This window comes from Heloderma suspectum, chromosome 17, assembly GCF_057233095.1.
Source record: "Heloderma suspectum isolate Gila_16-S chromosome 17, 16-S_ref, whole genome shotgun sequence".
NCBI lineage: Eukaryota > Metazoa > Chordata > Lepidosauria > Squamata > Helodermatidae > Heloderma > Heloderma suspectum.
In genome coordinates this window covers 23,123,675-23,139,762 of record NC_139474.1, presented here as the reverse complement: position 1 = coordinate 23,139,762, position 16,088 = coordinate 23,123,675, and the positions used below count along the sequence as shown (strand labels likewise).

At 48.0% G+C, this 16,088-nt stretch overlaps 1 protein-coding gene across 1 annotated transcript; it reads right to left on the bottom strand.

The window, feature by feature from the left end:
• Positions 1-5,586: 5,586 nt before the first annotated feature.
• LOC146334754 (uncharacterized) lies at positions 5,587-13,835 on the bottom strand. Its single transcript, XM_084823634.1, has 2 exons — positions 11,316-13,835; positions 5,587-9,169 (listed from the first exon to the last, which is right to left on the bottom strand). The coding sequence occupies exon 1, from the start codon at positions 13,833-13,835 to the stop codon at positions 11,853-11,855; it is 1,983 nt and encodes a 660-aa protein (XP_084679760.1). The 3' UTR covers positions 5,587-9,169; positions 11,316-11,852.
• Positions 13,836-16,088: the final 2,253 nt, after the last annotated feature.

Here is a 16,088-nt window from a genome sequence, read left to right as displayed (position 1 = left end):
ACCCCATGGACCACAGCACGCCAGGCCTTCCTGTCCTGCGCTCTCTCCCGGAGCATGCTCAAGTCCATATTCATTGCATCAGTGATGCTATCCAGCCATCTCATCCTCTGCCGTCCCCTTCTCCTTTTGCCTTCAGTCTTTCCCAGCATCAGGGTCTTTTCCAGAGAGTTTTCGCATTAGGTGGCCAAAATATTTGAGCTTCAGCTTCAGGATCTGTCCTTCCAATGAGCACTCAGGGTTGATTTCATTTAGGATTGACTGATTGGACCTCCTTGCAGTCCAGGGGACTCGTAAGAGTCTTCTCCAGCACCACAGTTCGAAAGCATCAATTCTTTGGCGCTCAGCCTTCCTTATAGTCCAGCTCTCACAGCCATACGTTACTACTGAGAAAACCATAGCTTTGATTACACGGACCTTTGTTGGCAAGGTGATGTCTCTGCTTCTTACTATGCTGTCTAGGTTGGCCATAGCTTTCCTCCCAAGGAGCAAGCGTCTTTTAATTTCATGGCTGCAGTCACCGTCTGCGGTGATCTTGGAGCCCAAGAAAATAAAATCTGTCACTGCTTCCGTTTCTTCCCCTCCTATATGCCAGGAAGTGATGGGGCCAGATGCCATGATCTTCGTTTTTTTAATGTTGAGTTTCAAACCAGCTTTTGCACTCTTCCACCCTCAACAAGAGGCTCTTTAGATCCTCTTCGCTTTCTGCCATTAGGGTGGTATCATCTGCGTATCTGAGGTTGTTGATAATTCTCCCAGCAATCTCAATTCCGACCTCTGATTCATCCAGCCCAGCATTTCTCATGATGTACTCAGCATATAAGTTAATAAGCAGGGCGACAACATGCAGCCTTGTCGTAATCCTTTCCCAATTCTGAACCAATCGGTTGTTCCATGTCCGGTTCTTACTGTTGCTTCTTGACCCTCGTACAGGTTTCTCAGGAGACAGGTAAGGTGGTCTGGTCCTCCCATCTCTTTCAGAATTTGCCACAGTTTGTTGTGATCCACACAATCAAAGGCTTTAGCATAGTCAATGAAGCAGAAATAGACGTTTTTCTGGAATTCTCTTGCTTTCTCCATCATCCAGCGAATGTTGGCAATTTGATATCTAGTTCCTCTGCCTCTTCAAAACCCAGCTTGTACTTCCGGTAGCTCTTGGTTCGCATATTGCTGAAGCCTAGCTTGTAGGATTTTGAGCATAACCTTGCTGGCATGTGAAATGAGCGCAATTGTACGGTAGTTTGAACACTCGTTGGCATTGCCCTTCTTTGGGACTGGAATGTAAACTGACCTTTTCCAGTCTTGTGGCCACTGTTGAGTGTTCCAAATTCGTTGGCATATTGAGTGCAGCACTTTAACAGCATCATCTTTTAGGATTTTAAATAGCTCAGCTGGAAGACTGTCATCTCCTCTAGCTTTGTTGTTAGTAATGCTTCCTAAGGCCCACTTGACTTCACTCTCTAGGATGTCTGGCTCAAGTTCAGTGACCACACTACCATGGCTATCAGGGACATTAAGATCTTTCCTGTAGGTCAGTTTACATTCCAGTCCCAAAGAATGTAAAGGTCAGTTTACATTCCAGTCCCAAAGAAGGGCAACGCCAACGAGTGTTCAGACTACCGTACAATTGCGCTCATTTCACATGCCAGCAAGGTTATGCTCAAAATCCTACAAGCTAGGCTTCAGCAATATGCGAACCGAGAGCTACCAGAAGTACAAGCTGGGTTTTGAAGAGGCCGAGGAACTAGAGATCAAATTGCCAACATTCGCTGGATGATGGAGAAAGCAAGAGAATTCCAGAAAAACGTCTATTTCTGCTTCATTGACTATGCTAAAGCCTTTGATTGTGTGGATCACAACAAACTGTGGCAAATTCTGAAAGAGATGGGAGGACCAGACCACCTTACCTGTCTCCTGAGAAACCTGTACGAGGGTCAAGAAGCAACAGTAAGAACCGGACATGGAACAACCGATTGGTTCAGAATTGGGAAAGGATTACGACAAGGCTGCATGTTGTCGTCCTGCTTATTAACTTATATGCAGAGTACATCATGAGAAATGCTGGGCTGGATGAATCAGAGGTCGGAATTGAGATTGCTGGGAGAATTATCAACAACCTCAGATACGCAGATGATACCACCCTAATGGCAGAAAGCGAAGAGGATCTAAAGAGCCTCTTGTTGAGGGTGGAAGAGTGCAAAAGCTGGTTTGAAACTCAACATTAAAAAAACGAAGATCATGGCATCTGGCCCCATCACTTCCTGGCATATAGGAGGGGAAGAAACGGAAGCAGTGACAGATTTTATTTTCTTGGGCTCCAAGATCACCGCAGACGGTGACTGCAGCCATGAAATTAAAAGACGCTTGCTCCTTGGGAGGAAAGCTATGGCAAACCTAGACAGCACAGTAAGAAGCAGAGACATCACCTTGCCGACAAAGGTCCATGTAATCAAAGCTATGGTTTTCCCAGTAGTAACGTATGGCTGTGAGAGCTGGACTATAAGGAAGGCTGAGCGCCGAAGAATTGATGCTTTCGAACTGTGGTGCTGGAGAAGACTCTTACGAGTGCCCTGGACTGCAAAGAGGTCCAATCAGTCAATCCTAAAGGAAATCAACCCTGAGTGCTCATTGGAAGGACAGATCCTGAAGCTGAAGCTCAAATATTTTGGCCACCTAATGCGAAGAGAAAACTCTGGAAAAGACCCTGATGCTGGGAAAGACTGAAGGCAAAAGGAGAAGGGGACGGCAGAGGATGAGATGGCTAGATAGCATCACGGATGCAATGAATATGAACTTGAGCACGCTCCGGGAGAGAGCGCAGGACAGGAAGGCCTGGCGTGCTATGATCCATGGGGTCACGAAGAGTCGGACACGACTGAACAACAACAACAAAACAATATTGTTCTTTACAGCATCGGATTTTCTTTTCACCACCGGACACATCCACAGCTGAGTGTCCTTTCGGCTTTGGCCCAGCCGCTTCACTCTTTCTGGCGCTACTCGGAAATACCCTCTGCTCTTCCCCAGTAGTATATTGGACACCTTTCGACCTGAGGGGCTCATCTTCCGGTGTCATCTCTTTTAGCCTTGTGATACGTTCCATGGGGTTTTCTTGGCAAGAATACTGGAGTGGGTTGCCATTTCCTTCTCCAGTGGGCCACATTTTGTCAGAACTCTCTGCCATGACCTGTCCGTCTTGGGTGGCCCTGCACGGCATAGCTTATGGCTTCACTGAGTTATGCAAGCCCCTTCGCCACAACAAGGCAGTGATCCATGAAGGGGCCCCTGCAGGTTACTAGTTACTGATACCCTGGTTTCTCTTCAGATCATAGAAATCTTTTGCCATGAAATTACTGTCTGGCAAGCCATGTTAACCAAGGGTGGGCAACTTGTGGCCCTCCAGATGTTTTGACCTACAACTCCCATCAGTCTGAGCCAACATGGTCTTGGCAAAGCACTTTGCGGATAAAATTGATCGGATCAGGAGTGTTATTCCATGTGCTGTGGATACAGTTAGCGAGCAAGAGGCAGTCTGTGGCAAACCAGTTTTGTGGTATCAGTTCCAGCTTCTTCCTTCTGATGAAGCGGACAAGGTGCATTCATCTGTAAGGCCGACCACCTGCTTACTTGATCCTTGCCCATCTTGGCTCATTCTGAGCTGCAGAGAGAGGCTGGGTGAGGGGATCAGGGCCGTGGTGAACGCCTCCCTGGAGGAAGGAGTGATGCCATCAGCCCTCAAGGAGGCAACGATAAGACTGCTCTTAAAGAAGCCCTCCTTGGATCCCCAAGTTCTGAACAACTTTCACCCAGTCTCGAATCTGCCATTTTGGGGCAAGGTGATTGAGCCGGTGATGGCGATGCAGTTGAAGGCACACTTGGAAGAAGCCGATTATCTAGATCCATTTCAGTCAGGCTTCAGGCCTGGGCATGGGGCAGACACTACCTTGGTGGATGATATGAGAAGGGCTCTGGATAGGGGCGAATGCTCCTTCCTTGTTCTCCTCGACCTCTCAGTGGCTTTTGATACCATTGACCACGGTATCCTCCTGGACCGCCTGGAGGGGTTGGGCACTGGAGACACCGTATTACGGTGGTTCCGGTCCTTCCTCTCTGGCAGGTACCAGGGGGTAGCACTGGGAGAGGTGGTTTCGGACCTGTGGCCACTCCCTTGTGGGGTGCCACAGGGTTCCATCCTCTCCCCGATGCTAGTTAACATCTGTGTGAAGCCGCTGGGGGCTATCATCAGGAGGTCTGAGGTGCGGTGTCATCGATATGCGGATGACACGCAGCTCTACCTCTCATTCAAATCTTCACCAAGGTTGGCTGTGGAATCCCTGTCCAAATGTCTGGAGACGGAGAGTGGCTGGATGGGGAGGAATAAGCTGAAGCTGACAAGACAAGACTGTAGTACCCCTGACAAGACTGAGGTACTTTTGCTGGGAGACAAGAAGAGGTTGAGGGATGTTGACCTGGTGTTGAATGGGGTACAGCTACCCTTGAGAGACCAGGTCCGCAGCCTGGGGGTCATTTTATATTCCCAGCTGTCCATGGAGGCTCAGGTGTCAGCTGTGAGCCGGACGGTGCTGTACCAATTCCATCTGATATGGCGGCTGCGCCCCTACCTTCCCGACAATCTGCTCCCATTGGTAGTACATGCCCTAGTCTCCTCTCGTTTAGACTACTGTAATGCACTCTACGTGGGGTTACCCTTGAAGATGGTTGAGAAGTTGCACCTGGTGCAGAACGCAGCAGCCCACCTTGAAGGAGTTGCACTGGTTACCAGTTGTTTTCCGGGCCAAATTCAAGGTGTTGGTTTTGACCTTTAAAACCCTATACAGTTCTGGCCCAGCCTATCTCAAGGAGCGCCTCCAGCAACACCAGACAGGCCACTTAACAGGATCAGCCTTGGATGGTCTTCTCTCTGTCCCATCAGGCAGGACAGCTAGACTGGTGAGGACGAGGGAGAGGGCCTTCTCTGTGGTGGCCCCCACTCTGTGAAACTCCCTCCCTAGGGAACTCCACCATGCCCCCTCTTTAATAAGCTTCCGCCACGCATTGAGAACGTGGTTGTTCAGGTAGGCATTTGGGGTGGGTTAGGGTAATTTTAGAAATACTACATTTTTAATGTAGAATTTTACTGTTTTAAACTGTTTTTATTATTGTACATCACCCAGAGTGGCTGAGTGACCAGCCAGATGGGCGATTAATACATTAATTAATTAAATGGTGAGGGATCATGGGAGTTATAGGCCAAAATATCTGGAGGACCACAACTTGCCCACCCTGTCTTAGACTCGTCCCCTACCCATCTGTAACTTACCTTGTAGTAATTACTGAGATGCAGTTAATTAGCTAGGATATGCACGGCATTCATGCACCTCTGCACAGCCCATTTGCTGCCACTTCGTTCCTCCTTTCACGCAAACAGCAAAATAAACCCGGAAGCTGCAGTTAACCATAGTTTCCCATTATGGCCAGACTGTGAAGCTATGGTTAATAGCTTCCAAACAAGCCAGGATATGAAGCCATAATTTAAAGTTGGCTTCTGAATCCTGGCTTGTTTGGATGTAACAAACAACTCCATCACTTTGTGTAGGGTGGAGCAAAGGGGCTGCATGCTGGTGCACAAAACTCATCCATAAGCCAGGTTTTGATCATCCAAAGGCAGCCAATAATATATGTGAAATTATTTGAGCACTAAAGGGGTGGTGGTAATACCACAGATTGGCTGTGGATGTATTTCTAAGGTGCCCCTTGATGCTGACGTTTCCCGTCTCTCACCACTGAAAATTACTTTTTTAGCTAGATGTTATCCAAACTCTTGTGAAGTTTACTATTTAAGCAGCAGATGTAGTTCAAGCTTTCTAAATCAACAACTTGCTCCTGTTCTGTTACAGAAGCTGGTAGTTAAAAATTCAGAAGGAAATACTGTTCTCAAGAGCTGTGTGATTCTAATGCTAATTTTTTTCAGTGCAGGGGATTGGGAAGGCACAACCCCCATTTTTCTTTTTCTCTTGCAATTCATACCATCTAAGTAGGGAACGAATCCTCTATTGCAGCAGTCCCCAACCTTTTTGGGACCAGGGACCAGTCCCACGGAAGACAAATTTTTCCACGGACTGGGGGTGGGATGGGACCGGGCCGCAGTAGAAGCGTGGGAACCCCCCTTACCTTGGGTCCATGGGGGGGGAGGTGATCCGTCCCTCCCCCCGGAATCCTTGCTGGCTCTGGCCAGCTCCGCTCCGCAGCACGTCTGCGGAGCTGCCGGCCGGCTCCAGCCAGGGGCGGACTTCCGGCTGCTGCGACGGAAATGGTGTTGGCGTAGCAGACACCATTTGCCTCCCTGTTCTTTGCAGTAATAGGCTATTACTGCAAAGAACAGGGCTGGAGCCAGCGAGGATTCCGGGGAGTGGGGGAAGGGTGGATCACCTCCCCCCCCCGGAGGACCCAAGGTAAAGGTGGGTTCCCACACCCCTACTGCGGCCCAGTCCCTAACAGGCCACGGACCATTACCGGTCCGCGGCCCGGGGGTTGGGGACCCCTGCGCTATTGTACTGGGTGTGTGGTGAAGCCCCTAAACCTGATTGGCCAAACTGGTGGTGATGACATGGAATGTTCATGAGGTTGTGGGTGGGGGGTGGGGGGTGGGCAAGGATGGATCCCAGAGACAAGGTGGCTGGGGAAAGGACCCACAGAACAGCCAATAGCCTGAGAAGAGAAGGGAAGGGGAGAGGAGGGGAGATGATGAAGAAGGGGACAGGAGGACAAGAAGGCCAAGTGCTCCAAGAAGAGGCCAAGGAGAAGCTCTCTGGGTAGTTCGCAAAATTATCTGCTCATTGACAGAATCATATATATATAATTTCATTCTCTTACATCCCTAAAATAATGTTCGCATGTAACTTTTATGGAGGTCCCTAACAGTGCTTCACTTTCCTCCCTCTAGACTGGATGGTGTGTGAGAGACACAGCTAGAGATAGCACAGTGAAGGCTAGCAGAACCACTACCTGCTCCAGGTTCCATAGGATTCAGAGACAGGAAAGAGACACGCTTGCTAAACATTGTTTTGCCTGGTGTTGAAGTAACAACCCTGTGAAGTGGACCAGCGTTATTATCCCCATATTGCAATTTGCAGATGGAAGACTCAAGGACGTCTAGGGAGCTGGTGGCAGAGGCGAGATTTGAACTACAGCCACTTACGCTGCAATCCTTTGTGTACTTAATACGGAGTAAGCCCACTGAACCAAGGGGCGTTTACTTAGGGTTGTGCTGCACGACGGGGGGCATCTTTCACTGCAAGTCGTTTTGTAATGCAGCCATGAGGCCAAGATGCACAGCTCCAGGGTAGACTCTAAATCTGCACCCACCTGACTACAGCATACATCTATCTGCACAGACACAACATTTGGGTATTGGCTCCTACAATCTTGCTCGTAAGGCCTGCTTTCTGAACATTCTGCCACAACAAAAATAGTCACAAATACGAAACTAGGTCACCTCTAATGGACTGGATTACTCATTCTGCAGCCCCCATTTCACTAGACTGGAACACAATCAGGGACTAGTATGTTTTATTATGGATTATTGATAACTTGTCACTGGGGAGCATTTTTCTTATTAGTATATTTTATGTTTGTGTTCTAGATTTTTATGAAAACCAGTTTCGGAGGTGCACACAGAAAGTGGCATAGAAATATGCCATAAATAAATTGGAGGTAGGGCAAACCTAGCTGCAGAAGCCTATTTTGAACACTAAGGTTCACCCTAACATTACGCAAAGTAACAGTACTCCTGGCTATGTGCAAATGGCTCCGATTGCACAGAAAAGAACCACAGAAACAGCCAGCCTTACTAGACCTCTGCAGTTATGCAGAGTATGGTCCCCAGATCTGGCCTTGGGTCTCTGCTTCTAAGTGAAGCAATGAACACGAGTATATCTCTTTCCAAGTGCTGACAGCTACTGCTACTGGAGCAACAGACCATGCTGAAATTCTCTCACCACTCTGGGTCATGTAGCCAGCACATCACGTGATCTGAAGTCAGACATTCTTCCTGCCTACGCTCATCCCGTTACAAGCAAAGGGAAGTACCAGTCACTTTCACCATCTTATCCCACACGCTGCCCTCCTCGCCCGCCCCAGGCAAGCACTGCTTCAGCTGCAGAGCCGGCCCACCCATGCTCCTTTCCTCTGGGCCACCTCTCAGGCACAATGTCAGGGCCAGGAGGGAATGTTCACCCTTTGCCGATCAGAAAACACCCCCCTCTAGCAAAGGCCTTGGCTCCTTCAGCATTGTGCATGATCTACGGGCACGTCTGAACAGTCCACCCACTCTCTGTGGCACACAACTGCTGGTGCAGGTTGACTCCCTTGCCTTGCTGGCAAGGGGCCGTTTCAGAGAGCTGCTCCGCCCCCCTTCTCACAGCCCCAGTGCTCGGATGTGGCAACTCCACATGCACACTATGTAAATGGCAAAGGTCTGTATATATGTCTCTGGAATGATTGACAGGCAAGTGTGAGGCGGGGCTTGGCAGAGGGTGGGCCAGCAGAAGAGTGGGGGCGTGGCTGAGGGAGCGCGGAGTGATTGGAGGAGCGCTTGTGCAGAAGGCGGGGGGGCTTCCAAGAGGAAGGCAGATTGGGAACAGCCGGAGAAGCCGGAGACGGGTGGGGGGGGCAGCCAGCCAGAGTCTGCAGGACAGAGAGTGTGTCAGATAGCGGGGGGGGGGGGGGGGTTGAACATTGCACAATAGAACAACTTGCTTTTAGTGCTGCTTATAGTGTTGCCTTATTTTAGTCATCATCCCCAATATCCTTTCCTCATCCCAACCCTGTTGTACCAAATAAACCTTTGTTTTCGATTTTAAAAGACAGTTTCCTTTTTAGTTATTAGGAACGGTTTTGTGGAATAACCCCCACGTGCTGGCTGCTTGGTCTGTGCTACCAAAAAGGAAGAAAGCCGCTCAAAAAAGGGGCTACTGGTGGCAGCAACTGAGAGAGTGGCGACCCATCACAATACGCAAACAAAGGGTTGTGGGTGAGCCTAAAAGTGGCAGTGTGAGGAGAGACAGTGACCAAAGCACCTCACCTGGTGACTAGACGTGGGATCCTGTGGTGGTCAAAAAGGGCTCAGGTCCTCAGAAGTGGTGTCAGGCGGTGGGATTTCGAAAGAGAAACCCTTTTAGAGAAAGAGAAAGAAATCTTACGTGTGTGCTGTTGAAAGGAAGGAAAACCTGTGGAAAAACAGCATGTTGCCCAAGTTGTTGGGATCACAAAATAAAATTACCCCACACGAAGTAAAAATGTGTGTGTGGAGCCCTTTGAGAACCCAGAGAGCAGCCGTGTGTACATGTGTGTGTTAAGGAGCGGAAGCTGAACAGAAAGCAACTTTCACAGAACAGAATCAGAAAAGAAGAAAAAATAAGTAGAGAAGCTCTCACTGATCTTAAAAGAACATAAGCAAAACACTCTTTAGAAAATAAGCTCTCTCAAGTGAGGGAAGAAAACAACAACAACCTCAAACAAAATCCCTCCAAAGAAAACAAAAAGAATTCCTGTTGTGAGTACTGACAGGGTAGAAGATGAAGAAGCCATTTTGTCAGGAGAAATTCCTGAGGTCGAGGAGGAAGTTAGTGACAATATAGAAGATATTGAAAGTGCAGAACTTATAGGAGAAGAAGGGATTAGACAAACAGTTCCAATCATAAGTGTGTTAAAAGCTACTGATTCCTCACAGTCTGAGATTGCCAAAATGCAATTGGAAATAAAACGTATGGAAATGGTATTGAGACAAAAAGAACTTGAGGAGGAGAGAGACAGAGAAATAAATAGGACTTTGAGGGAGAAAGAAATTGAAATAGAAATTATGAGAATAAAATAACAGTCTAGTGAGGGAGCCAAATAGAGGGAACATGAAAAAGCCTTACATAAAAGCCCCAGATTAACCCCAAGGGGCTTTGCCTTGTACATACCAGGGCAAGATCCTCAAATCTTTCTATCCACACTTGAGAAAGCAGCATTTAATTGGGGCAGGCAGACTTTATGAAATTTATTCCAAGCCTGGTGAAAGGGGAATTAGCAGAAGTATACATTTCCCTCAGATAAAGAAGTTCCCTATGAAGACTTTAAGAATGCTGTGTTTGTACGTTTTAAACTAGGGCCTGACTTTTTCAGAAAGAAGGACTCTACAATCCCATCTTGACAGATCTTTCACTGAGTACAGTTCCAGGGTGAGTGATCTGTTTGAGAAATGGATGACAGGAGCCAAAGCGAACACAAAAGACAAAAGATTTAATGATTTTAGATCAATTTTTATTCCAACTCCCAGGAGAAATAAAGCTGTTGGTGAAAGACCATTTCCCCAAAGATGTTCAGAGTGCTGCTGAAACTGCTGACCTGCTGAATAGAGGTGGCTGCAACAAAAGAACCTCAGGAAGGGTGAATTTAAGCCTGTTTTTAAAACTTTACCTCAGAAGGAAGAAGTTAAGAGAGGGTATTCAACTGGACAAGAAGGAGGTCTCAGATTGTCCAGACCAAGAGAAGATTACCACAGCCAAGTAACAAATAGCAGGGAGAGAACACGTTTCAATTGTGGGAAGACTGGCCATTATAAGTTGCAATGTCCAAGTCCACAACCTAAAGCAAATATATCTAGTCATGCTGTGAAGTTAGTTAAATGCATTGAAACACCTACCCAACGTTTAGCAGAAAGCAGTGACATACCATAGATGATACCTCAGGGTAATATTAAAGATTATAGAATCATAGAATAGTAGGGTTGGAGGGGGCCAACAAGGCCATCGAGTCCAACCCCCAGCTCAGTGCAGGAATCCAGGTCAGAGCACCCTTGACAGATGACTGTCCAGCCTCATCTTGAACACCTCCAGCGTGGGAGAGCCCACCACCTCCCTAGGTAATGGGTTCCACTGTCGTCTTGCTCTAACAGTCTGCTCTAACTTCTAACAGAAGTTTTTCCTGACGTTCAGCCAGAATCTGGCTTCCTGTCACTTGAGCCCATGATTCCGTGTCCTGCACTCTGGGATGATCAAAAAGATCATCTAGCCCACTTTGAGCTTAGTTTTATTTATTTATTTCTATACCGCCCAATAGCCGAAGCTCTCTGGGCGGTTCACAAAAATTAAAACCAAACAGCACACAATAAAACAATTTAAAATACATAGAACATTAAAGCCACAATATAACAATACAACCACAATAAAACCTAGCAGCAGTGCAGGAGTTTAAAATACAGATTTAAAACAGCAAAGCTAAAAATTTAGAAAGCTAAAATGCTAAAATGCCTGGGAAAATAAAAAGGTCTTCACCTGGCGCCGAAAAGAATACAATGTAGGTGCCAGGCGAACCTCACTAGGGAGCTCATTCCAGTGCCGGGGTGCCACAGCAGAAAAAGCCCTCCTCCTAGTAGCCACCCGCCTCACTTCCTTTGGCAGGGGCTCACGGAGAAGGGCCGCTGACGATGATCTTAAGGTCCGGGCAGGCACATATGGGAGGAGGCGATCCTTCAGGTAACCTGGCCCCAAGCCGTTAAGGACTTTGAATGTTAACACCAGCACTTTGAATCGGGCCCGGAAATGGACTGGCAGCCAGTGCAGCTGGAAAAGTACTGGCGTAATATGAGCTCGCAGGCCAGTCCCTGTTAACAATCTTGCTGCCCTATTTTGGACCAGCTGAAGTTTCCGGACCATTTTCAAAGGCAGCCCCACGTATAACGCATTGCAGTAATCCAGACGAGAAGTTATCAGAGCGTGGATAACCGTAGCTAGGCTCTGTCTGTCCAGATAAGGGCGGAGTTGGTATACCAGCCTCAGCTGATAAAAAGTGCTCCGTGCCACTGAGTTCACCTATGCCTCAAGTGACAGTTCTGGATCCAAGAGCACCCCCAAATGACGAACCTGATCCTTTAGGGGGAGTGCAACCCCCTCCAGAACAGGTTGAATATCACCTAGCCAGGCAGACGAACCACCCACTAACAGTACCTCCGTCTTGTCTGGATTGAGTTTCAGTTTATTAGCCCTCATCCAGTCCATTACTGTGCCCAGGCCCTGATTCAGAACAGCCTCTGCCTCACCTGGGTTTGATGAGAAAGAGAGGTAGAGCTGGGTGTCATCCACATATTGATAGCACCTCAGCCCACACCTCCGGATAACCTCCCCCAGCGGTTTCATGTAGATGTTAAACAGCATGGGGGATAAAATAGAGCCCTGTGGAACCACATGGCACAATTGCCATGGCACAGAGCAGTAATCCCCCAGCACCACCTTCTGGAATCGGCCATCCAAGTAGGAGCGGAACCACTGTAGTGCAGTGCCTCCTACTCCCAACCCAGACAACCTATCCAGAAGGATACCATGGTCGATGGTATTGAAAGCCGCCGAGAGGTCCAGGAGAATCAACAGGGTCACACTCCCCCTGTCCCTCTCCCGGCAGAGGTCATCCCACAGGGCGACCAAGGCAGTTTCCGTTCCAAAACCAGGCCTGAAGCCCGATTGAAATGGATCTAGATAATCCGTTTCATTCAAGAGTGCCTGGAGCTGTCCTGCAACCACCCGCTCAAGCACTTTGCCCAGGAAGGGGAAGTTGGCCACTGGCCTATAATTGTTAACATCCTCTGGGTCCAGGTTAGGCTTTTTCAGGAGTGGTCTAATTACTGCCTCTTTTAAAGCAGCAGGCACCACTCCTTCACTCAAGGAGGAATTTACAACCTCCTGGACCCAGCCAGACATCCCCTCCTTGTTTGATTTAATAAGCCATGAAGGGCAAGGGTCAAGCACACAAGTGGTCGATCGGACTTGGCCAAGCACCTTGTCCGCATCCTCAGGCCTCAGTAACTGAAACTCATCCAATAAAACTGGACCAGACAGTTCTCTGAACGCCTCTACCAATGGAACTGCATTAATCGTGGTGTCCAATTCATGACGAATCTGAGCGATTTTATCTTCAAAGTGCCATGCAAACTTGTCACAGCGTGCCGTGGGTTCCACCGTCTCTCTCCCTGGCCCAGAATGTAACAGGCCGCGAACCACTCGGAAAATCTCCGCTGGACGACACTGAGAAAATGCAATGCTGGTGGAAAAGAACTGTCTCTTTTCCACCCTCACCGCCACAGAGTAGGCTTGACAGTGGGCTCTCACCTGTGTTCGGTCAGACTCAGCACGAGTTTTCCTCCACCTGCGTTCTAGCCGACTCCCCTCTTGCTTCATTGCCCTTAGCACAGGTGTGTACCAAGGAGCTGGCCAGGCTCTGCTCAGAGGGAGAGGGCGCTTGGGCATGATCGTGTCAACCGCCCGAGTCATCTCTGCATTCCACAGAGCGACCTGGGCTTCGACAGGAGCACCAGCCATACCAGCAGGAAAATCCCCCAGAGCCCTCTGGAATCCATCAGAATCCATTAATCGCCAGGGGTGGACAATTTTAATAGGTCCCCCACCCTTGCAGAGGGGGAAGGCTGCCAGGAGTCTAAACCTCAACAGGAAGTGATCTGTCCATGACAAAGAAACAGATGTTAATTCCTCCACTTTCAGATCACCATCCTCCTGCCCAGTCGAGAAAACCAGATCAAGCGTGTGTCCTTTTATATGTGTTGGGCCGATGACATGTTGGGACAGCCCCATGGTTGTCATGGCGGCCATGAAGTCCTGAGCCGCCCCGGATACAGCGGCCTCGGCATGGAAGTTGAGATCCCCCAGGACCATCTTTAGTTTGCTCATCAGGATATCATGGGGCACTTTGTCAAAAGCTTTGCTGAAGTCGAGGTATATTATGTCCACAGCATTCCCACAGTCCACAAGGGAGGTGACTTGATCAAAAAATGAGATCAGATTCATCTGGCAGGATTTGTTCTTGACAAATCCATGTTGGCTTCGAGTCATCACTGCATTCTTTTCAAGGTGCTTCCAGATGGATTGCTTTATCATCTGCTCCAGAATTTTCCCAGGGATTGATGTCAGACTGACTGGTCTGTAGTTCTCAGGTTCTTCCTTTTGCCCTTTTTGAAGATAGGGACAACATTAGCCCTCCTCCAGCCATCCAGCACTTCCCCCGTCCTCCATGATTTCTCAAAGAGAATAGACAGTGGTTCTGAGAGTTCTTCTGCCAGTTCCTTTATTACTCTAGGGTGCAGTTTATCTGGCCCTGGAGATTTGAACTCATTCAAAGTAATTAGGTGTTCCTTGACCATATGCCTATCGATCTCAAGCTGCAATCCTGCCCCTTCAGCCTGTACTTCGCCTTTGCCAGGGGGGTCATAGACCATCTTTTGGGAGAAAACTGAGCCAAAGTAGGAACTGAGCACTTCTGCCTTTTCCTTGTCATCTGTTATAATTTTGCCATCCTTATTTATTAGCTGAACAACCATTTCTTTCCTCTGCCTTTTACTATACACATAGCTGAGGAAAGCCTTTTTGTTGCATTTAGCATCCCTTGCTAAGCTCAGCTCATTCTCAGCTTTAGCCTTCCTGACGCCATCCCTGCAATTCTGTGCTACCTGCCTGTACTCTTCTTTTGTTGCTTGGCCTTCTTTCCACTTCCTATATGTGTCCTTTTTTGTTTTCAGGTCATCTCTAAGCTTTCTGTGAAGCCACATTGGCTTCTTCTGTTGTCTTCCACCTTTTCTTCTAGAAGATCTAGAAATATTACCTGAAAAGGTTATGTTGCGTGGTTTAAAGGGGTCACATCTGCCACAGCTGGATGATGAGCTCACAGAAATGGTACTCTGTTGTTCAGTCGTTCAGTCGTGTCCGACTCTTCGTGACCCCATGGACCATAGCACGCCAGGCCTTCCTGTCCTCCGCTCTCTCCCGGAGTGTGCTCAAGTCCATATTCATTGCATCGGTGATGCTATCTAGCCATCTCATCCTCTGCCGTCCCCTTCTCCTTTTGCCTTCAGTCTTTCCCAGTATCAGGGTCTTTTCCAGGGAGTTTTCTCTTCGCATTAGGTGGCCAAAATATTTGAGCTTCAGCTTCAGGATCTGTCCTTCCAATGAACACTCAGGGTTGATTTCCTTTAGGATTGACTGATTGGACCTCCTTGCAGTCCAGGGGACTCGTAAGAGTCTTCTCCAGCACCACAGTTCGAAAGCATCAATTCTTCGGCGCTCAGCCTTCCTTATAGTCCAGCTCTCACAGCCATACGTTGCTACTGGGAAAACCATAGCTTTGATTATATGAACCTTTGTCGGCAAGGTGATGTCTCTGCTTCTTACTGTGCTGTCTAGGTTTGCCATAGCTTTCCTCCCAAGGTGCAAGCGTCTTTTAATTTCATGGCTACAGTCACCGTCTGCGGTGATCCTGGAGCCCAAGAAAATAAAATCTGGCACTGCTTCCATTTCTTCCCCTTCCATATGCCAGGAAGTGATGGGGCCAGATGCCATGATCTTAGTTTTGTTAATGTTGAGTTTCAACCCAGCTTTTGCACTCTCCACTTTCACCCTCAACAAGAGGCTCCTTAGATTCTCTTCGCTTTCTGCCATTAGGGTGGTTCACATACTGCTGAAGCCTTGCTTGTAGGATTTTGAGCATCACCTTACTGGCATCTGAAATGAGCGCAATTGTATGGTAGTTTGAACACTCTTTGGCGTTGCCCTTCTTTGGGATTGGAAAGTAAACTGACCTATTCCAGTCTTGTGGCCATTGCTGAGTGTTCCAAATGTGTTGGCATATTGCAGCACTTTAACAGCATCATCTTTTAGGATTTTAAATAGCTCAGCTGGAACACTGTCATCTCCGCTAGCTTTGTTGTTAGTAATGCTTCGTAAGGCCCACTTGACTTCACTCTCGAGGATGTCCGGCTCATGTTCAGTGACCGCACCATCATGGCTATCGGGGACATTAGGATCTTTCCTGTATAGTTCTTATGTATATTCTTTCCACCTCTTCTTAATCTCATCTGCTTCTGTTAGGTCCCTGCCTTCTTTGTCCTTTATCATGCCCATCTTTGCACAAAACATTCCCTTGAGATCTCCGATTTTCTTGAAGAGATCTCTAGTCTTTCCCATTCTATTGTTTTCTTCGAGTTCTTTGCATTGTTCATTGAAGAAGGCCTTCTTGTCTCTCCTTGCTATTCTCTGGAACTCTGCATT